The following is a 23,981-nucleotide window of genomic DNA, read 5'->3' as shown; positions in this document are numbered from 1 at the left end:
TATGGCTATGGGGAGAAGCTGCAGCCAACATACTCTAGCTATTATGGCTGATACAATGTAGAGCAGCTGTCAGGTCTCAGAGCCTCAGATCATGGGGAGGCACAAAGGTGGTTTAAATCATAGGTCAGGTGAAATGGGAAATCGGAGCCTTAGAGTTTTTGAGGATGTGGGAGGAAATCAAATAAAATGGCAGCTACACTGTGATTGGTTTGGCATAAACCCAGCAACTCCCACAGTTTATATTTTTAAATCACTGCAGTAGTAGTAGCAGCAGCAGCCACCGCCTCTGGCATATAGGCCCTGTATAATAGGCTGGCACTGTTTGCCAGAAACATTTCTCCCTGCTAGGAGGTATTGATTCTGGTAGGAAAGAGTTACGTGGTTTCTGCTGATGCACTAAGGTAGGCAGCGTATTAGTCTAGCTGAATATAGTGATTGAAAATAGTCAATACAGTGTAAAAGTGACACCTCAGCATTATGATGCCTTCATTTGACCTGCCAGGGTGACAAAGAGGTGGGTGGGAGACCTTTTCAAACTGTGAGATATTAAGGCAGAGAATTGTTCTTAAATATTCAGCCCCTAGTAAAAACAAGACATTTTGGTTCCCTTTGAGCTTCAAGTGCCCAGCCTTTTATTGAGAAAGTCGGAGCTTTACTTTGTGTTCATTGTTGTTAATTTCTGTGTTAATAAACACAACCCCAGTAAGGGGTCACAGTATGACCTCTAAAAATGTGTGAACTGCATTTGCAGGTTGGAAATGGCCCCTGCTCACACACTGTTTGAAAGAAATGAGAGTATATGAGTCCTAACACTGGGGTATGGAGCCACCAAAGAGACAGCAATGCCACGGCCCTTTGGAACAGATGTATTGTATAACCTCACAACAGTGACAATTCATGGTTTTAAATGACAGCATCTCCTCTGGGATTTAAAATAATACTTAGCCCATGTTCTATATATGTGCGCACACATATTACATAATATTTTATATCTTATATTATATTACAATATTTGATTATTTTATCATCTATAGCAATTTTGCAATAAAAGGCTGAGCACTTGAAGCTCAAAAGCAACCACACAACTTCTCGTTTTTACTTCAGAGGCTGAATATTTAAGACTATTTCTCTGCCTTAATATCTCACAGCTTGAGGTCTCCCACCCACCTTTTTGTCATCCTGGCAGGCAGGCGTGAAAGTAACTTAAAGGACTTACCAGAACACTGGAGTCCTGAGCAGGGGCCGGGGTCTCAACCAGAAGAGGTAGGGCCATGGGGCTCTGGCTGCGGCTGGGAGCCCTGGGGCCTTTAAATCTCCCCCGGAGTTACCAGCTGCAGAGGAATCTGGAAGCCCCCCCGGCTCACTGGCAATTTAAAGGGCCCAGGGCTCTGGCTTCCGTTACTGCAGTGGAGCTCTGGGCCCTTTAAATCGCCAATGGAGCCCTGTCACCACTCACCCAGGGTTCCAGCAGCGGGGCTTGGGAGGCGATTTAATGGAGCCGGGGTTCCAGCCGCTGCAGGAAGCCCCAGGCCCTTTAAATCGCCAGCCTGGGGAAGCTGGTCCAGTCCAGCATGATGAACTGGCTCTTGCTGGTATATTGGACTGAACCAGCTTACTTTCACCTCTGCTGGCAGCACAAATGAAGGCATCATAATGCTGAGGTGTTGCTTTTACACTGTTTGGAAGGCACACTAATAGAATGTGAAAATTATGATGTGTTAAAAAATTCCTGAGTGTACTTCCTGAGCGTAAGACAAAATGATGTAAGTACAATTAACACAGACAGTGATTTTTAAGGCAAAGTGAACAGGATGTATCTCAGGCACTGACTGAAAGCTGTGCACGCCATGTACAGCGATACTGTACTATAGCTTTTTGACCTAGAAGAACAATAATTTTCCAAGGCAACTGAAAAGATCAGACAACTATGACTTCTTTGTGTTCTTGAGCTGTTGGTGTGTCAGCCTGCAGGTACAGAGTGTGTCATTTCCATTAAATGAAGACAAAATGCAGAGGAATATTCAGTTGAAGATGCTTCCTAGCAAACTCTCTCTCCCTATGCATCTAACCCCTTCCAAGTTCAGGGAGCTTCTGTCTGGAGACTGCTTTCAAATCTCCAAAATCTCTTTAAAAGCATTGCTCAGTCTCAGCACCAAGTCAGTCCCTCTGTTTCTGAAAACCGAATTCATTTTCCAAAGATATGTGAAATAAGCGCAGGGGAAGAGGGAAGAGAGAAAAAGGCTGTCAGCATTAAATACAATGGGTTCATCGGGTCTCTAATTACTTTTGTTTTATGTCTCTTGGTTAGCACTAGACCATGATGGACCCATTAGCTTCTTGCACACCTATCTTTTCCAAAACTGCTGGTCCCACACTTACAGATGTGATCATAGGTGCTAGAACTAAAGGTGCTGGGCGTGCTGCCACCCTCCCTGCCTTGAAGTAGGAATAACAACCTAAATACAACACATTCAGTACTCCCACTATAAAAATTACTCCAGAACTACTGGATGGGACCTTCAACACATCAAAAGTCTAGCATTCTTGCAAGAATTATACTACCTTTTAAAAAGAAAACATTGCCAATACAGCCAATTGCCTACAGACATAATTTGGCAGTCAGAACAAAAAATGAAGTTTTGCAAAACATACAGTGCACTTTTCTTAGCTGAAGGCTCAAACTCATATTTCAATGTATTGTTATGTGTTAGTCTAAAGTGCATTGAAACTTGGGGTTGGTAATTGCCGCTTATCTAAGATAATTATAAGATGCCATTAAGTTCCTTAATAGTACCTGGTAGCTGAAAGAATAGGGACTTTCAACCAAAATACAGGCACATGTCACCACCAAAAAAGAATGCACATCAGGCCACTCAGAAATATGAACTATGAGAGAGGAGAGGTTTCACTGGGTATTGTTTGTAGTAGAGAAGAGAGTGTGAGTGAGTGAGAGAGAGAAAAAAAAACAGCACTAGGAATGTGGCCCCAAGGAAAGCAAATGACTTGTCTATAGTTGAAAGTTAACGTGGATTAGGGTAGAGTGTAAATTTAAAGCACAGTAGCTGTTCCTGACCACACTCTTATTCCAGAACAAGAGTGCCTTATTCCTGTTTAGCTCCTACATTTGAACAGCTCTGTGTGTACACAAGCTCTAGAAGAGAGATCTTGTGGGCTAAGTGCTGACTGAAAAAGGGGCTCAGAACTATGAGTAAAAACACAGTCTCTTGTTTGATTCCTGCTATGTTCCAGGAAACAGGATGTTGTACACACTTTGTAAATAGACAAGGACTGCATCAAAAAAAAAAAACAACACCACATGACTCCATCATAAATTTTTCCTCCTAACTGCAAAGATCCACAAGACCCTGACTTTTTGGCTAACTGCTCCCATCAGAACTGGTTGTAACAGTTACAAAAATGGCAGTCAATGCAACCTAATAGATAGGCACAAGACCGAGGGCAGCAGTACTGCACTGCATCATTAGGAAACTTCTGTTTGAACAAAGTACTAAGAGATTGATCCAAAGCCCGTTGAAATCAGCCGGATTCTTTCCATTGACTTCAGTGGGCTTTGGATGAGGCCCTAACATTTTTTTTCTCTTGCAATTTAAGGAAGCAGAGACTGCTAACCTAGATGCAACAATCCCAGTGGCTAATTTCTGTTGTTGATCTTTAGGCCTGATATGGGTGCAAACAATGAAACAAAATAGAATAGGTCAGCTGCAAGCAGGGCAATGGGCTTTAAAAACTGCTCCTAACAGGTGCATGAAAACGCTCAAAAGTTTCCATAAGTAACAATGCTAAAGATTCTTAGATGCCTGTCCACCAAAGGCATCGAAGGACGAGGTGGGGATCAGAATTTTAATTTTACCAGCGCAAACTGTGGCAGGATGAGGAAAGTGTAATGAACTTATCAGTTCAAATGAGCATCTGTGAAGAGTGAGGGTGAAGGGCAGACACTGAATTAATGGCAGACTTTGGAGTCAACTGCAGGGAAATCTGTCTGCTTACTCGCTTGCCTGCAGACAAACGGCATAAGAACAGTAATAGCTGAGTGGTACAGGAAGGAAGGAATGAGGAGGAGGAAGCTCCATTAAATTGTGTACAGCACATAAAGCTGAAGGATGGAGCTCATTGGAAGCTGGATACACAGCATGAGTCAAATTGACAAACCCCAGCTTCAGTGGAAACCCATGTAATGATTCCCTATATCCTTTACTATTTATTAAAAACAGAGTCTTTCTAGCAGCTGTTACTTTATAGTGTGATGGTAGTGTGGCAATCCATCTATAATGTAAAGGGTGTCCTGTAAGTTGTAATTCTGAAAATATCAGCCTTGTGATTTGTTAAAGTTGCTGGGCACTTTAATTCTGGTTAGGTAGAGAAAAAACTCAAGAACAAAAACAAAAAGCAAAACAAAAGCAAACAAAAAACAGAAATAAAAAGTTTTCTTATGGGATCAAAATCATTTCACCCTACTGAGTACCTGAATTTGACATGACAAGGTACATTCATACCACGTTGGTGGGATGACTGCGCACTATAGCCGGATGAGAATTTTCTGTCAAAATGATTTTCAGGTAGAAAATATTTTTTTCCCCAAAATCAAAAAAAAATTCTGCCAGAAAATTTCAATTTGCCCTAAGGAAAAAAAAATGAAAGCTCCCTGGCTCTTCAGCAGCTCACATGGAAGGGAGCTGGCAACCTGGGACCTCAAACTTCATGACTTCCCGTGCTCCCAAGTTCCCCACTAGGCAGGCTGCCACAGAGCCAGGGCTCCCCACTTCCTCAGTTACCCTAGGCATTTTTTTGCTTCCCCATTATTTTTTATGCTTTCTCCACATTGACTTCCTTCTTGCAAAACAGAGTGACTTCAGATATACATAGATCATTCAAAGCAGGGACTGTGCCTTCGTATATGTTTGTACCACACAATCGGGCCTCAATACTGATTAGGGCCTGTGAGCACTACCACAAAGTAAATGTTTAATTACAATTAACGAAACAGGTAAATGAAATGACAGGTGACCATCTAGGGTGACCAGATGTCTCGACTTCATAGGGACAGTCCTGACTTTTAGGTCTTTTTCTTATATGGTCTCCTATTACCCTCCACCCCCGTCCCAATTTTTCACATTTTCTGTCTCGTCACCTTAATGACAGCCCTTAAAGACACAAGAAAGATGTCAATAAAATAACAAAAATAAAAAAAATTACTAAAAACTGCCAACAAACAATAACTTAGCAATTTTAGTTCAACTGGAATATAAGTACACTTAGGTATCTCAAACACCTTTTTAAAAAAATCATTTTTACCAAAACAAAGCACCCAGTTAAATAACAATGTGCTGCAGAACTGTCAGATCGGGATTGCCACCATACAGCAATATGTACGTATAAATATACATACATATACACATTCACCTCTGATTGACTCTGTTTTAGTTCCACTAAGGACCCAGTAACAGAAGGGGTCTATCTCAGAGTACCTATGTTAATTTCTTGTCTTAAAGCTGCAAAAGAAGTAGATGTATAATGAATCTTTTGTATCAGATGGCAGGAGAAAGGAGGAGCTGCATAGCACTTAGTTCTTGCTCCCTCTTATTTCTATCCCACTTCTTTTGGATCCTTTCATACCATTCTGGTTAAAACAAATTCGTTTGTGGATGCTAAAAGAAAATTGAGGTTCTTAGGGCCCCAATTCCTCAAGGCAATTAAAAATGCTCCTAAATCCATCCCTATGCAGCAAATGTATAAGTGTTTTGTTGTATAAGGATGGACTGCTGAATTGGGTCCTAAAATAATGAGTTATACTCAGGGCCGCCCAGAGGATTCAGGGGGCCTGGGGCAAAGTAATTGCTGGGGCCCCTTCTATAAAAAAATTTCAATACTATATTATTACAGGGGCCCCTGCGAGGCCTGGTGCAAATTACTCCACTTGCTTCCCTCCCACCCCCACAGGTGGCCCTGGGAAAAATAAACCTTCCGCATCTTGGCACAAACCCAGTTTTGAGAAAACTTCCTTACAAGGGTATCACTGGTTCTCAGCATCAGCTAGTGCTAAAAGGCACTAAAGCTCATTAAAAGGGTTGGACAAATATTTTCCGTCAAAACTTTTTTTGGATCGAAAACTAGGGGTTTTTAAAAAGTAGAAAAAAATCACGGACAATATTTGCTTTCCTTCAAAATTTGTTGTGATTTTTTTAATTGAAAAGCTGAAATTAGTCTCCCAAACCTGAATATGGTTTGGGGTTTCAGATGTGTGGCCAAATATTTTCTGCTGCCTGTGTTTGATTGTTTAAAGAAACAATAAAAAAATTCTGCTTAAAAAAAATCCAAAACTTTTGAAGCACCTCAGCTTGTGACCAAACATCTGAGCCCATCCAGTCAGAGATTTTTCCAGGTTTCTGATACTCTGCTGGCTTCCTTGACTCGTATCTGTCTCCATAACTCTGGGTTCATTTAGGTTAGAACATAAGAACAGCCATACTGGGTCAAACCAAAGGTCCATCTAGCCTAGTATCCTGTCTACCGACAATTGCCAATACCAAGTGCCCCAGAGGGAGTGAACCTAACAGGTAATGATCAAGTTATCTTTCTCCTGCCATCCATCTCCACCCTCTGACAAACAGAGGCTAGGGACACCATTCCTTACCCATCCTGGCTAATAGCCGTTAATGGAGTTAACCTCCATGCATTTATCTGTTTCCTAGAGACTGGCTCCATGGGGTCCCTCACAAACTGGAGACAGTTACTATGGGTTTATCTTTAGTATAGCTTATGTACATATCCACGAACTGAGCATTTGAGCTTGTTCCAGAATCTGGGATAAGCCTATGTTAAAACGGAAATGTTCAAAATAGCTCATGCATGTGAATGGATACGGGTGCTAAAATTAAATAAATCCAGGGATTCTCAAACTTTGGGGTTTAGACCTCAGGGGGTCACGAGGTTATTACTGGGGTCACAGCTGTCAGTCTCCACCTCAAACCCTTTGCCTCCAGCATTTATAATAGTGTTAAATATATAAAAAGTGTTTTCAATTTATAAGAGGGGGAGGAGTCACACTCAGAGGTTTGCTATGTGAAAGGAGTCACCCGTATAAAAGTTTAGAGACCACTGAATTACACCCTCTGAAGCCTCAGAAATGCGGGGAGGGGTCTCCCTTGGTAGAGTTGGAAGGATATTGCTCTTCTCATGTGATCCCTCCCCAGTGGCTAATTTTAAATGAACCTGCCCTCCCTTGACATGAATCTCCCTATGGCACTGAAATTAAATAGAGCTATAATTTGGCGTTTGAGAAGTGAAGGGATGGAGCCTACTGAAAAGCTAACAGCTTGGCTCTTCTGCAAGCCTCAAACTGCTGAATGAGCTTTAGGGTAGAGAAGGCTGTGCCTCCCAAACAGCCTGGCTCTCGCCCCTATCCAGCCCCCACCCACTTCCTGCCCCCCCAGCCCGCCCCCCTAGAATCCCCGACCCATCCTCTCTTGTTCCCCTCACTGTCCCCCAGAGACCCCACCCTGAGACCCCACCCCACTCCCTGTCCCCTGACTGCCCCGACCCTATCCACACCCCTGCTGAGTCCTAACAGACCCCCAGAACGCCCACAATTCACTCCCCTGTCCCCTGACCGCCCCCCAACCTCTGTCCCTTCCCTGTGCCCTGACTGTCCCTGGGACTTCCTGCCCCTTAGTCAACACCCCCGGCCCCGGCCCCCCCTCACTCAGAGCCTCAGCACATCCAGCAGCTTCCCTCGACAGCTGCAGTGTGGCTCCGGCAGGGCTCCTGTGCTCCGCCCTGCTCAGAGCCGCGTGGCCAGGGGGCGGGGCTGTGAGCTCCAGGCCAAGCTGAGGGAGCTGAGCTCAGCCTGGAGCTTGCAGCCCCGCCCCCGACCATGCGGCTCTGAGCCAGGAGGAGCTCAGGGGCCCTGCCGGAGCCACACTGCAGCTGTTCAGGGACGCTCCTGGATGCGCTAAGGCTCCTGGTGAGGGGCAGAGCCGGGGCGGGAGCCTCACCCATTCTCTTGGGGGCCCCTGCGGAACCTGGGGCAAATTGCCCCACTTGCCCCCCCGCTGGGCGGCCCTGGTCATACTATGAAAAGAAATTAATATAATCATTTTTGGCAGTTCTCATGTTGCAGAGTGTTTTTATTAAGCAGGACAAAACACAGACCACTATATAAGCTTGTCTAGCTCTTATAAATGTGGTGAATCTCATACTTAAGTATATTAAACATTCATGTTTTTAATTTCTATCTTAATCTCTTTTGCATGGGCACTAATTGATAAAAACAACAATATGTAGTTCCTTGATGCTGGAAGTAAGATTTTTTTTCTTTTCTCCATGAATAGAGAATCTGATCTCATACACAAAAGTTCCAAAACATACTAATTGACTCATTAACTGGTATCTGCAGCACAACCATATGAATTAATTCTAGTCTCATGCAGTGAGACTTTGAGAATATTAAGAGATAATAGCTGGGAAAAAGACAGTAATAAAAGAAGAATTCATGTAAACATAAACTGAGGAGAGAATAAATGCAAGCAACAAAACGAGTCATACATTTCTGGCCATGTTACAGTACTGTGCCATGTTGTCTATGCACAAGAAATAATTGGCTTGAACATGAATTAAGACGGAGGGGATGGTAAGCATTACCACTCTACAGCTGATCCTACAATCATTTACACACAAGTTTAACTTTGCATTCACAAGGGTGAAGTTATGCATGTGTGTAACTGTTTGTAAAACCGGGGTGGGGAGGTCCTCATAAATAGAATTAATGCTACACCAGCCTGGGGGCTGGGAAGAAGGAAGGAAGGAGGAAATTGGGATGTAATTTCACCACAGCAAATTTTGGAAGAGTAAGGAAAGTGTCGTGAAGCAACAGAGAGCAACACAAAGAGAAACAGAGAACCACTCAAGGAGAAATGCATGTATTTTTAAGGGTTCTGTTTCTTCTAATTGCAAATGCAATAAAGGCCTGATCCAAAGCCTCAATGGAATCAATGGAAAGATTCTCTTTGACTTCAATAGGCTTTGGATCAGGCCACAGGAGGAATAAATTGTGGCCAAATACACATAAGCAAGAGAGTGTAAAAAGTAATGAATGGTGAGAATAAGGCATATGCAGGTAGAATTAAATAATTGAAAGATTACAGAATGGAATTAATTTTTTATTTTTTTTTAAATTGTGAGGACTGATAGTGAAGAAAAGATTACAGCTACAGTTTGAAATGCACAAAGAACAAGAAGTCAATGAAGTAGACATTATGGTTCTTAAACAGATGGCGAGGATAATTTATTGACACGAGAAATCAGTATTGCTATGCATTGAAATGAATTGTTTTTCTCAGGTTTTCAGAGGACGATGTGATGATATATACCAGATATATCTCAGGGGAGGAGGAAGAACTCCTGACAACTATAAAAATTACACCAACGCAGATAATAGGAGACTAGAGATGGACAGAATTTCTGGGATCCCTCCTACAAGTCTGAATGAAGAGCCAAAAAAGATGGGGGATCTTTAAAAGATGGGGTAGAGGAAAGCTTAAATTTAAAACAAATTGGAAAAAAGTAAAGGTTTTTTCCTACTGTTATTGTCCTCTCCCTCTCTCCCGCTCATTTACCAAACACTGATATTTGTTCTTCTGTTCCTTGTGAGGATGGAAACAACATGGGTGTATTATGATAGGGGGGAATAATTTACTGCTACTGTCCCTGTTCTGTATGAATACACAGAAGATAACCAAAAGGTTCAGTCTGTCATTGTTAAGAACCAGTAGAGTTTCCTTAAACCAAACAAAGACAATTAGTATTTTAAATATTTGTTACTTGCCATTGTGACAGGGTGTTGGGCAAAGGGTTGCTGATTTATCAGATGAAGGAAGCCAGGGAAAAGCAGAAAGAAATGGAAAAGGCAGGGCGATGAAGCTGGAAAGTAGCTCTTCCCTCTTGCCTGCAAGGGTGAAGGGCCAACTGTATATGGTGAAACTGTGGTGGGAATAAACCTGTGAATAAACTGTACCAGTGATTACTAACCCCAGGGTCTCAGAGTGACTTTGTGGGTTTAGCAGAGGCAGGAGATTTAGTCCTAAATGTCCCCTTTGGTTGAAGGTTCAAACCCCACTTTGCCTCCAGTATTTATAATAGTGTTAAATATATAAAAACAAGTGTTTTTAATTTATAAGTGGGGGGTCACACTCAGAGGTTTGCTATGTGAAAGGGGTCACCAGTACAAAAGTTTGAGAACCACTGAATTAACCCCTCTGGAGCCTCGGGGAATGCAAGGGAGCAATGTCTTTCTTGGTAAGGTTGGGAAGGAGGTAGGTGGTGCAGGATATTGCTCTTCTCATGTGATCCCTCCCCCATAGAAAAGATAACAGCTTGGCTCTTTGTATTAAATAGCTGTCTGCAAGCCTCAAACTGCTGAATGAGCTTCAGGGTAGGGAAGACTGTGCCTCCCCAAACAGCCTTGCCCTGCCCCCTATCCGACCCCCATCCACTTCCTGTCCTCAGACTGCCCACCTCAGAATCCCCGACCCATCCTGCTCCTTGTCCCCTCACTGCCCCCCTGACACCTCCTCCCCAACTACCACCCCAGGACTGCACTCCCACCAACTCCCCCTCTTCCCTGTCCCCTGACTGCCCCAACCCCTATCCACCTCCCCACCAAGTCCTGACAGACCCCTGGAATGCCCACGATCCAACCCCCCCTTCCCCATCCCCTGACCGTCCCCCCAGGACCTCTGCCCCTTTCCTGTCCCCTGACTGTTCCTGGGACTCCTTGCCCCTTATCCAACCCCCCTAGCCCCCTGCCATGCTGCTTATTCCTGCCTCCCCCCTCGACCAGAGCCTCAGCGCACTGCATCCAGGAGTGGCCCTGGACAGTGCTGCAGGGCGTGACTCCAGTGGGGCCTAAGTTCCCGCCAGTCAGCCCAGAACTCGTAGCCCTGCCCCCTTACCACGCGGCTCCAAGTGGAGAGGAGCTCAGGCCCCACCTGAGCCACACCGCTTTAGCTCTGTCCTGGGCCGCTCCTGGATTATTCCTGCCTCTCCTCTCTCTCAAAGCCTCAAAATGCCATGTCCAGGAGCTGCCCTGGCCCCCGGACAGCGCTGCAGCGGCATGGCAGCAGCAGGACCAGAGCTCGCAGTCCCCCCCCCTTACCATGTGGCTCTGAGCAGAGTGGAGCTCAGGTCCCGCTGGAGCCATACTGCTTTAGCTCTGTCCAGGGCCACTCCTTGGGAAAGGGAAGGTGGGGCCGGGGCCGAAGAATTCTCATGGGAGCCCCTGTGGGGCCTGGACCTGGGGCAAATTGCCCCACTTGCTCTCCTCCCTCTAGGCGGCCCTGATCATGTGCTCACAAAGAGATGCACCACTTATTAAACACTCTACTACATTCTGCATGGGCTTCCAAATGGATTGAAATATATACAGTATATGTTAACATTACTAAGACAACCGTTACTTTGGGATAGATTGTAATAGCCCTTACTCAAGTAACAAAGAGGAGAAAAAGGGAATAATGTCCCTCCCTAATGCGTCTGCTCATATCTGCTTATCTAGGGACACGAGGGGCGGGGGGGAGAGAGCAGGAGCTACACAGCTGATACTGCCAATGACATCATGTTGACAAGGAGAAGACAGAGAAAGAAAACAGCCTTGGCTCTGCCCTTACCAGCGTGGGTGATCGGACACAGGAGGGGAATTGTGACTCACTGTGCCACAATTAATTCTTTGGCTTAGTCGTGAGGAGGTGCACTGATGTAACGCCACTCACTCCAAGCGGCCTGTAAAGATACAGCTAGCCCTATAAAAACAATGAAGTCTATGCCTTTACTCTGAATGTACTGTGATGTAACTGAGACTAGAATCTGGCTTTTCGTATTTTGATTTGGGGCTGTTTACATTCATAATCTCAGCCATTACATTAACATTTGTGCACCTAGCATAGTACAGGATACAATAAGTTGTGAATGCAACATGCTTCATATTTGCTCTATTACTTCTGAGACAGAAGCAAAATGAAACTCAGTTTAGTGTATTGGCTATAAATGTAACTGCTTACAAAGATCAGCCACCAAACTTTGTTTATGCTCCTAAAAAAACAGGGTGTTCCTTTAATATAACGAATTAACAAAATCCATCTGGAGCTCAAGCTGTGCACATCATTCCTGTATGTGATAAAATAGTTCGTCCATCTTTTGGAATTTTGCTGACAGCTCACTGAAACCAGCTACTGCCTAATCCATAAATGAGAAAGAACTTTTGCTTTCATCCACATGTGTTTTATTTTAGTATCTGGGTGGTTGGAAGATCAACACTATGGCAAGTTTAAATGTATTGCTGTGATAATGGAATCCACTAGCAAAATGTGGTGTAAAAAATATATATAATGGAACCATTGTTGTCATGTATCTGTACTGACATATATAAATAAGGCCACCAGCACCATGATATTTTTTTTTATTGCCAAAGCTCAAAGCAACAATAGCAGCAAAGTCTCATAGTTAGTGATGCAGGAACACAGGAAACTTTGAGACGGAAGGAGGTCAGAAAACCGATCTAAGTCTATTATTTCCACTGAGTTACTGCTTATTACTGACCACATATTTTTCCTCTAAGTAGGAGTCTAAATCATTTGTAATATTGTTCATATTTAGTGGCATTGCTATCTTTAATATTTTTTCCATCAATTGACTATTCTTTGGATAATGAAACTTCTCTTACTGTAAATTCCTTTAACTCTCTCTGTTCTCAGCCCAAGACATTGCCGCCTTAATCTGAAACTTGAAACTTAACTGCTGCCTCCAGAAGTCTATAGGCCAAATGATATTCATTTGGGGGGCGGGGAGGAGGCGGCATAATCCTGCCCTACTGATGCAGGTCTGACTCCCATTGTTTGGAGTTTGGCTTGAACTAGTTTTACAGGACTGGGTGCATTATCTCCCCTCTCAGTGCAAACCTGATCCTGCCACCCCTTTAACATTCTGACTGCAAACATGCATTGGAACTTCTGCTTCTTCACAATAATCTTACTAAAAAAGGGGACTGCAACGATTGCAAATGCAGCCTTGTTGGTTCTCTAAAAAGTGCATTTTTTGTTGATTCAAATCCACTCTAGTACCTGTTCCTATCAGACGCTTACTTCCTTTTCTGTTACTGCTGAAGAGCCCAAACTTTCTCCCATTGAAGTTGATAGCAAAACTCTTTTGACTTCAGTGGGATCAGGAGTGGGTTCAAGCCCAGTGACAATCATAGAAAGGCCTGAACCAAAACCCCAGATCCAAATACCATCAACTTTGAAATCTGGATCAAACTTGAATTTTGTAGTATGCACTTCTCCCTTACATTCCTACTGTGAAATCCTAGCCTCAGCGGCAAAGCTCCCAGCGGCTTCAATGGGGCCCGGGTTTTACCCATTGTTATACTCTGATCATGTTCAATATGACTTATTGGTAGTATTTTCCTTTTCCATGTTTATAACTGTTTCATGTGACGCATGTATTTCTAAGTGGAAATTATTACATTCATAATTTCATAATTTTCATTGATGAAGGAAATGAAACAGCAAAGCAAACAATCAAATAGAAGCTACGGGTTGCTGAAATAAAGATGTAGGATCCTGACTTTTGGAACCCATTTTTTAAAATCTTGGCCAATGCTTTTATAATATAGACTATATTTATCTCTATAGCAGTAGACTATCTACAAAGGGTTAACTTTTCAAAGTGCTTTACTGAAACACATGTAATAGCTAAATACTTTCATCTCATCAAGATGAATCGAGGCAATCTTCTTATCATATTTGATTGCCACAAAATGAATTTTCTCACCAACCTGTGGTTTCTACTACACTTCTGTTATTCACTTTGAAATGTACCCACAAAATATTTAGAGACCTCTGAATGCTTTCACTTAAAGGGTCAATATTCTGGACCTGATTGTTTTAATATATTACTTTAATTCAAATCCAATCTATTTTTAAAAACAAATGAAATTAGTTTGAATAATGTATTTGTATATTTCAGGACAAATTACAATACATCTAACACACAGAGACCAACACTCAAATATTCTCACCATTGGGTTGAACAGGCAGTTGAGGTGTGTATGTTGGGGAAAAAGACTAACCAGACAGGGGCAAATAGTAAAATAATCCTCAGCAGAGTAATAAACATTATTAATAAGGAATTGCAATCATAATAGATGTTTTCAAAGCTCCAAATCACACAATGAAAATTAAATGTGGATGTTAATGTTTAAAAAAATGTATATCAAACATATCCCTTGTGCAGTATACACATTTTGTTGTGTTTACATATATACACAAAATACATTTAAAGGTAGAATTTATACAGCCCATTAAACACAAAGTGTATTTCACAGTGGCCCCAAGTAGGTGCTCTTGGTGAACAAAATGTACAAAGAAAAAGAAAGTGGGTTGTACTGCCATTAACCCACGTACAAGCAGAAAGATGTTCTTAACGAATGTAAAGGCTTATATAAATCATTATTTATGAGTGAATGAAGCTAAACATGCCATTCAAATATTAGTTATCCTGTCTCTGCCACACTAAGAGCCAATCCTATAATCCTGATCCAAAAATCAGTGGGAATTTTTCCTGGGTAAAAATGGTTCATAGGCTTCAGAGAATAGAAAATATGTATTGCATACATTTGCTGAAGACAAAAAATGTTATGAATGTGTCCCTAATATTGACATGAATAATGTGCTAACCTTCATTTTCTAACTGACAGACTTTTTCAGAGCATTAAACATTACCTAAAGATAGGAACTCTTAACGAGATTGGATCAGGTTAAGCAAGAAAATATTCAAGTAATAGCTGCAAGGAAGACTTACAACAATACTTTATATTTATGAGAATCATCTTTAAGATGAAGATCAGGTATGGGGGGATAGAACTACACAATCTAGTGAACTCCACTAGATAGATTATTGGATCAGGTTAATTTCTTCTGATAATACAGAAAAAAGGAACAACGCAAGGCAAATTTATGTTACATTTTACTGAGACTCTATTACCATTTAATGAACTAGGCAAGTTTTAAGTCTCTATGTTAAAAATTATTTGTCAAAAATATGTCAATGTTTATGTTTTAGGTGGAAACATTAATGTTAATTCATCTTGAGCTTCTAGGCAAGCAACATCTAACTCAATAAGCCCAGTGCTATTTTTATTTTTGCACATATATCTGCCAGAGACTTTAATGGAAGTTTTGAGTGAACAGGAATGAAGGATCTGATCCCACTGAAATCAACAGAAATCTCTCCATTAATGTCAATGTGCCTTGGATCAAGTTCATTGTGCGTCAAGATGCAAAGAAACTTATATGTTGTGATGGAAGCTGCCAGTCACTTAGTTTTAGATGAAAACCCACAATTTATGTGGGAAAACACTTAAAATTATTTGCTTTTGATGGGAAAAAAAAAGAAAATATATCTAGAATAAATAAAATCATGGTCAAGCAAATAAAGTGCTGCTGTGTGTCAGATAGATAGATAGATAGATATTTCTCCATGCAGATTTTTCAAGAGCACCAATTCTTTTTCTCAGTACTAGAGGCTCATTATTATATGACAATGTCCTGTTGTTCCTCCATACCAACAACAAAATAAAAGTGTTAACTTTGATAAATATACTAGACTTTCCCATGATGTCAGTTCTTCTAAGTTCTATAGGTTCTTAAACTACTAGCTGAACAAGATAAAGGCAAGTATTTGTAGGGAAATATTACAGGTAATCTTTGATCTAGAAAGCATTCAGAACCACGTGCCTGAGTCTTGGTCACTAAAACTATTCTGCAAAATACTAAGAGATGTTGTAATGTTATCTCCTTCATAAAAAGTTCAAGAGATGGATGAGATTGCAGGTGATCTCTGGGGGAATGAGATCAAATTTCTGTAAGTGTGAATATAATAACTGAATTCTTGTTTTCTGTTAACCAAATGGGAAACTACAGAGGTGATACAAGGGAAATTCAGGTACCAAATCTAGTGTGCACAGATTTAGTAAAGGAATGAAGCAATACAGCCAATAGGATCTCAGGCAGAGGACACAAAGGGTTTGTCTACACTGCGATCAGGCACCCATGGCTGGCCCATGCCAACTTTCTCAGGCTTGTGGGTCTTGGGCTATGGGGCTGTTTAACTGAGGTGTAGATGTTTGGGCTCAGGCAGCAGCCCAAGCTCAGGGACCCTCTCACCTTGCAGGATCCTAGAGCCCAGTCTCCAGTCTAAGCCCAGACATCTATACCGCAATTAAACAATCCCTTACCCAGAATCCTGCAAGCCTGAGTCAGTAGGCATGGACCAGCCACACGTTTTTAATTGCAGCGTAGACATACTCTAAGTGAAGTAGTGACCTCTCACTTGGTCAGAACTTCTAGCTAAACTTGCTTCAACTCTTTGTACTTCTTATCCTTCAAGAGGGCATGAGCCATCAGGGCTCTGAATACATCATAATCACGGCTCTCAACATAAGGAGGCATACATAGTCAACAGAACCAAGGGGAGGATCTTTGCATTTATTGTATCCATCTTTTGATCCGCTGCTTTGGCTAGGAACACTAGCATCATGCCAGTATTCCAAAAGGACACCACAGGGCAGTTCAAGTTGTAGCAATGGAGAAAAGAAGCACAGGGAGACGGCTGGTTCAAAAAACTTTGAAATCTTGGATGATGACTAATGAAAGGCACCCTGTCCAAAATTAACCCTTTACCTGCTGCTTTGAGCAAAGGACAGGGTAATAGAATGTAATAACCCTCTTCCAAATCCTTTATAACATTTTGATTTTCCCTTCAAAGTCTCTCAGACAATCACATATGTACATGCTGCATATAAAGTGGTGCTGAAGAGGAGGAAGGAATACAGACATACTGCTGCCTATGCCTGACAACTTGCTTTATAATAAACCTTCCAATTCTTTTATTATACAAGGTGTGAAGTGTATCAACAGCAAAGGCTTACTATTTGTCAGAGTGCTGAACACTGAGTACACGGGGAACCTCATTCAAAGTCACTTCCAGCACAAGGGGAAAGGCAAAATTGAAAAAAGCAAAGTCTTTATTTTGTGAAAAGCAAAGGTACATAGGGCCCAATATTATGAGATACTGACTGCCTCCTGTGAGGTGGTGCGCACTCTCAATTATCAGGTTATTTCCAGCATCTTTCAGGATCAGTTTTGTGTTTAAATTAGAGCTCTACAAGAAAAAAAAACAACAACTGCATATAGTTTAATTTTCAGTGGAAGGCAAAAAAAGATCAGTGCTTTTGAAACTGATATCCAAGGCAAGTCCAAACAATATGATTTCTGAATTTTCTTAGCCTTTCAAATGAGATAAGACAGTCAAAATGCCCCAACCAGCACTTCCACTGCAAACTTTTTACTGCATTCATAATTTCAAGGCAAAAATTTCCACTGAGCTGAAATCTGATAAGACAATTTCTCAGCAGATGAGGAAACACATTTATCCTAAACATTAAGGTAGGGGGAACAAAATGGTTTAAGGATTTGTAAATGTGAATGAATATAAGTACCAACACATTTTTAGTGCATTCTGATACTTTGACAATCTAGTATTGAGTGAAACATATCATATTTTTCCAGGTGTCATGGTTCACATATTAAGCAGCTATCATTCGAACAAACAAATAAATAGATGAAGCAAAACAAAACTGAACTTTTACAAGATTAACGCTCTGGTCTAAAGGCTGCAGTTCATATGAGTTTATGTATGTGCTGTCTGTACTATCTTTTGCTTTTTCCAGTAAGGTTAATAGTGTTAATGTGTTTTCAAATGAAGGACATATTTGTGCTTAAAACATAGTTCGCATGCCCCAGTCAATATATAAAACCCCTTTCATAATATGTTTTTCAGCTACACTGTGAAACCATTGGAGTGCAACAGCTAAAAACTCCATCGCTGTGAATTCGATGGGTTTCGATACCTAACACTTAAACCAAATCCTTACGACAAAACACTGAGAAAAGCCTTCTGACCCTTTAAAAGAAAAAAAGTGTAAACCACTCACGCAGACTATGTACATAATTCGCTGAAAATAAAGCATAGGGGAGCTTGTTTGTTGTGAGCTGTTTTCCAATAGCTTCATATTTTTTCTTGTTTATTCATTATTTGGAATTATTCACTGCATAGTTAGGCAAATGCCTCTCACTGTTGAGAGTAAGCATGTGAAATTCATTGCAAGTTGCCAATATACTACATATGAGATGTGTTAGCTGGTTTTGCTTAGGCACACATATGACTCAGTATTGTTTCTTTTCCTCAAGTGGATGAGTTTAGCACTAAGAATTAAGGTTCCGGTGAGATACTCCTGTGAACAAATTCATCATTTGCTTTCCATGGATATGTGCTGTTCCCTGTAACATCCAGGCCTGTTAAAGTCATCTTCCAGAACATTTACACAGCAAACACAAAAGTGCATGAACACAGTCAAAAAATATTCAAAAATTCAACCAAATATTGGTGATAAACCTACACTATTCATCCAGCTCTGTTCCAAAGGAATACAACTACTAAACCACCCTGGCACATAAAATATTCGTGGTGCACTTATGTATAGCAAAGTAATAGCTATGTAAAATGCTAAAGGCTTTTAAATAGTTAGTTAGTGACAAGCTTTTTCTGCTCTTGACCCTCTACAAATTTCTGTCCAAACAGAGAGAGTGTGAGGCCTTTTTTTAAACAGACAAATAAAAAGGCCCTTTTAGCTGAGAAAAATACTTTGACCTACCTGGACTGCATATCTTGCTGTGTTTTGGATTGGCTGATTTCAGCGGGAGAGGAAGAATGAGAGACGTGCTGTTGTAACTCTACCAAAGACTGGTAATATTGTTGCTGATGGTGCTGCTGCTGTTTGTACCGAGACAAACTGAAAAACAGTCCTAAAATGGCTTTCAAATTTCCATTCCTTATTTCTATTAAAAAAAAAAAGTGAAGATACCAGGGTTAGGCCCTCACTTTTGTATGCGTAGGTGTGTATATATATGTGTGTGTGTCTATATACACATATAGATAAATGTATATATACACATGTGTTTATATGTATTCAAGCAACATATTAGGTATCACTATTGCTTAATTGCATTGTTCTTACAATTACTGCTTAATTATCAGTCATTACTTCTTATGTAGCATCTCCATTTCTGGAGGTTTGCAAACATGGTAGCAGATTGTTCTTAACACTGTACTACACATCTGTCTACCATGATTAGACATGAACATACATGAACACAAACACAGGTAAAGTTTCTAACGCAATACAGCCCTAAAGAGCTCAAGTGATCTGCAGCGAATGTGAAATCAATGCATTCCCTCTGCCCAAAATCAGTATAAAGAGTTGTGAGAGGTACGGGGGACAGGAGTACAACTGCAAAAAAGTTACTTATATTTCTTAAACAAAATTCTCCCAATCCAACAAGGTTTGATTAAAATGTAGTTAAAATATCTTTAAAGAAAAAAATCTCTCAGGATAAAGCCCAAAATAGTTGACAGATATTTGAAAACTAGCAAGTTACTAATCAATTTGGGGTCATCACAGGCACAACACTCTGATAGAACCTCGGTGCAGGGTTTGCAGGAAAGACTGTATATGAACTAGCTATGCTGTCCGGCTGGAGAGATTAAGCATTTGAGCGGATTGAGCCCTATATCCCCATTTTTCAGCCATTGTCCACACCGCTAGAGAATGTGAATTAGACAAAACAGTTCCCCAACCCCAAGACATACTGCATCAAAACTGCAACCAATAATCCTTCCACAAAGGTGGTTGCAATCTTCTTTCATTCTAGTTCAGAATTAATTTTACACCTCTACTGTAATTACTCCTAATGTCAGTCTTTTTTTAATTTCTACTGGGAAATACAGTATATTGTATGTGCTTTGTTATTATTTATATTTTGGCTATAGGCTACACATTATCCACGTGCAGAAAGACATTGTCTCATCTCTGAAGAATGTACAATCTAAAACGAGAAGGAATATTCAAATGGTGGGTGACAGAGATACTAGTAATATATATACATACACCTTTTACTTCTATATAAATACACAGCCACTCTATTTGGCTATCCCCCACCCCATCTATCCATTGTTAGTTGACCAAATTCTAGTATGCACTGTGGACGTATAAAGTATTGTGGAAAGATCTGATGGAGAAAAGAGTAGTGTCCTAGGAATGGACAGTACTGAGCACAGGAAACTAAATTGTCTTGCAAGGATGTGTGGGAGATTCTAGTTCCTCCATTATCCCTTCAAATTTAGATGTATTAAAGTGCAGGAGCTTTACAGCACTTCTTAATGAATTTTTTAGAACAGAATTTATATAAACATTTTCGCAGTCATATCCTTAGCAAACTATTTTCTTTCTCTTTAAGAAGGAATAATTCAGCTACTGGCACATACACAAATGTGTTGGCAAAAAAATAGCAGCCAACCTGCATTTGTTCCATTAAACAATAGCAAACACTGCCTTAGATATTAGAGCCTATTTTAATGAGAGGGAATTTGAACAGAACACTATGAAAATTGCCATAAGATCTTCAGCTTCCCATGGAACCACCAGAGCTGTACAGAAGAACATTTCCTACATGTGATGTTCTTTTCAGAACCCATGACTTTTAAAGTCAGACTAGGCTTGTTGTTCAGGCAAGTGGGCTCCATTTAAAAAACAGTGAAACAAAAAGAACATTCTTCCAAAAGACAACCTCACGGATGATATTTTAAGCATAATTCTACTTTAAAATTATTTTCTGTACCTGATATTGGTTTGTTTATTGGTCATTTTATAGCAACAGGCTACATTTTGTGACCTGAAATGATTAATAAAAGAAGAATCTTCTCTTTGAAAAAACAAACTCCATCTGTTTTTAAGCTAAACACACCCACTCGCCTACCACCTCCATCTTAAACCATATTTATTTTTATTTCTAAAGCAGGATATGATCAGTTTTGAACTTTATCTTTTATCAGTTTGATGAGACCAACAGCTTTTCACAAGTTTCTGTAGAAAGGGAGAATCTGTATGTCAAAATGAGCTAACAGGCCATTAGTAATATGAATAATTATTTCTTATCATTTCCAGAACAGTTGCCCCCCTCCTAATAAATTCTCCCTAACAGTTTCCAATTTATTTTCTGATTACACCTGATGCAATGCTGAATAATGATGTGATCGTCTTGTCTCCCCCTTAGATAATCAGATTAAATAATGTTATAACTCAAATTGCTGGCAGCAGCATTACAGTTAACTTTTTTCCCAGTAGAAAGTGAAAGTTAAAAAAAATTGAACAGCTAAAAACAGGGTGCTACAATAAGACCCCAAAATATGTGTAGCTAGGTGCGTACTTCATAATGCAGGGATTTTGGAAAAAACGCAGAGAATGAAACGAATTATTTTTATTACCATACTTTCAAACCTGTGAAGTTGCTAAGATTCTCTGACCACTGAAGAACCCAAAAGCATTTTCTAGATATGTATATATTTACACTTGGAAAAGAAAAATTACCTTTTGCTGCTACTGTTTTATTCTTTATTATCCTTTGGGTTCTCCAGTGGTGACTGTACAATACAGTTTTTAAAATTTCTTCTGTTCAGTATCTCCTTTTTCAAATGTCAAATCAGGTGGCAGCTGGTTGTGAAACCCTTTGTTAAGATATTAGGTTTTACTGCTGTAGCAGAGTGGATCTCTGCTCCGGCCCTGAAGGGGTTAAAACAGCCCTGGATAAGGGGCTGAGGCCCGAGAAAGCAGCCTTTTGGACTGGGCTGATTGGGGGAAGTGGCAGCAGCTGGGGCCATGCCCCAAACTGAGTGACAGGGCCTAAGAAGAAGGCCAGGGAAGCCAAGGGCAAGCAGAGTCTTCCTCTGCCTGTAGAGGGGGAAGGGTCTGTCTCCTGAGAAACCAGACAAGGTACCTAGAGTAAAGCAGTGCTGGGGAAAGGCAGAGGAGCTGGGGAGCTCTTGCCTGGAAAGCACCAGGCTGTGGCCTTGGATTAGGCCAAGAGGTACTGGGGTTGCAGGGTGCAACCTAGGGGTAGGCCAAGGCAGCAGGTCCAAACCCCTTTGCTGCTGATGAGTGGCTGATACTACAGTCTGCCCCAGGGTGTGGGGCTAGACAATGACTGGCAGTAGCCTACAGTGAAGCAAAGTGGGGACAGAGGGTGGGGTGATCCCACGGAGGGGAAACTCTAAGAAAAAGGGGTTACTGCCAGGGGGCAGCACCCTATGTAAAAGGGGCATTGGGGTCCAGGGAGGGACATGGGGCCAGTAGCAGAGGACAGATGGATCACTGGCCTGCAGAGGGTTCTCCTGGCTGCAAACTGAGCTAATTCCCTGAAGCAACCAACAGGAGGTGCTGCAGGGGTGAGTGCTGCTCATTTACACTACTCCTGTGACTGTTTGCAGCATGCACTGATGAATAACCCACCATTCACCAAAGCCTATTACAAGAAACAGACTTACTAGTTTATAAAATCCAGATAATGAGCTTTAAACATAAATATTTGAACAAATGAGTGCAAGAGTCTCTTAAAAGTTCAAGTTGCATTTATTAAGGAAAAATGGATGAATTACATTTCACTTTTCCTTAATTACCTCTCCTAAAAAGGAATGGTAGTACAGTACTACATTTAGTTCATGCTAAAGAAATAAACGTAAGGGAGTCAACCTTTTGCTCTCAGTCACGCTGATGTAAATCTGGAGTAAATTCATTTAATTAAATAGTCTCAAAGGACTTACTCCAGATTTATACTAGTGTGACTGAAAGCATAATATTGCCCAAGGATTTTTAACCTTATTTTAATACTCAAAGTTCGTGTCATCAGTGTTCTTTGGAAGGAACTTTGTGCCTTATTTTTTTATTATCATTATTATTTATGGTTTCAACAGAACACAGAATTGCTAGGAGAGAATTTAGATGTTTTCTAATACAAAATAATTGTTTTAGAGTGAAACACCAAAACTAGGGACACAACAGAATTTAAAATAAAAAGGGACAACATTACCAAAAATTTACAGAAATGAAGATATAATGACAATACATTATATGTCATTTTAGAACTTCTCCATTTTGCTGTATACTGACTTAAGCAGGACAAAAATGCTAGTGCATTATGTAATCAAAGAGAAGGGTATATCCGTGGCTTTGCCTTTCAAGTATTGCTAGATTCAGTTAGCATCATTGTTTGTTTGTTTGTTTGAAAGGATGCCTTCAGTGACCCCAGTGGACTGTCTCTTATTAGAGCATTTAATTCAGCATCCCTGTTTTATAATATACATTATGAATTATTGGCTCATGACAGCCACAGGGAATAAATAATCAAAATGCAGTGATTATAGAACTCTAGATGATAATGCAATATTTGTAATGTGTTTGCTACTCTAGTAAACAGAGAGTGAAATCTTGTTGTCACTGAAGTCAATGGGAGTTTTGCCATTGACTTAACAGGGCCAAAATTTCACCCAGAATCTTTATATACTAACACCCTGATCCTACACTACTTGAGCACTGAAAACTCCCACTGGCTTAAATAACAGTCTTGGAAATACTGGATCAAGCCCGTCTTTCTCTAAAATAGTGAGAAAAGCCATCTGTCTGCTGCAAACAGTGAGAATATATTATCAATCACATGTATTTTTTTAATATTTAAAAAACAGACAATTGCATTAAATTCAAATTTAAAAAAAAAAAAGGACTGAGATGTGTACTCACCATTTTAAGAAGAATTAGGTTTCAAAGACTGAAAGTCTTAAATATTTCTGTTTTTAATATTATACTTTTAATAGGCTATCGGTACTGACAGTGTGTTATCCAAACAAAGCAGAAGTTAGAGATGCAGGAGTGAATTTCAGTGTGCACTGATCATTGTTATTAAACAAAGAATAGAATTAAGAAGGTGTTTGCACCTAGAACATGCTACTGCATGCTGTAGATA

The 23,981-nt window shown here is 40.7% G+C and overlaps 1 protein-coding gene across 9 annotated transcripts in view; it reads right to left on the bottom strand.

Moving 5' to 3' along the window:
• Window positions 1-23,981, bottom strand: part of NAV3 (neuron navigator 3) — an 859,499-nt gene that overhangs the window by 202,655 nt on the left and 632,863 nt on the right. For all 9 annotated transcript variants that reach the window (XM_075066761.1, XM_075066765.1, XM_032798953.2 and 6 more), the window contains one exon: window positions 18,785-18,968. In XM_075066761.1, coding sequence (XP_074922862.1) covers window positions 18,785-18,968 — 184 coding nt within the window. The remainder of the gene's footprint in view (window positions 1-18,784; window positions 18,969-23,981) is intronic.

This window comes from Chelonoidis abingdonii, chromosome 1 (genome assembly GCF_003597395.2).
Source record: "Chelonoidis abingdonii isolate Lonesome George chromosome 1, CheloAbing_2.0, whole genome shotgun sequence".
NCBI classification, from domain to species: Eukaryota; Metazoa; Chordata; order Testudines; family Testudinidae; genus Chelonoidis; species Chelonoidis abingdonii.
This window is presented reverse-complemented; position numbering and strand designations above follow the sequence as displayed.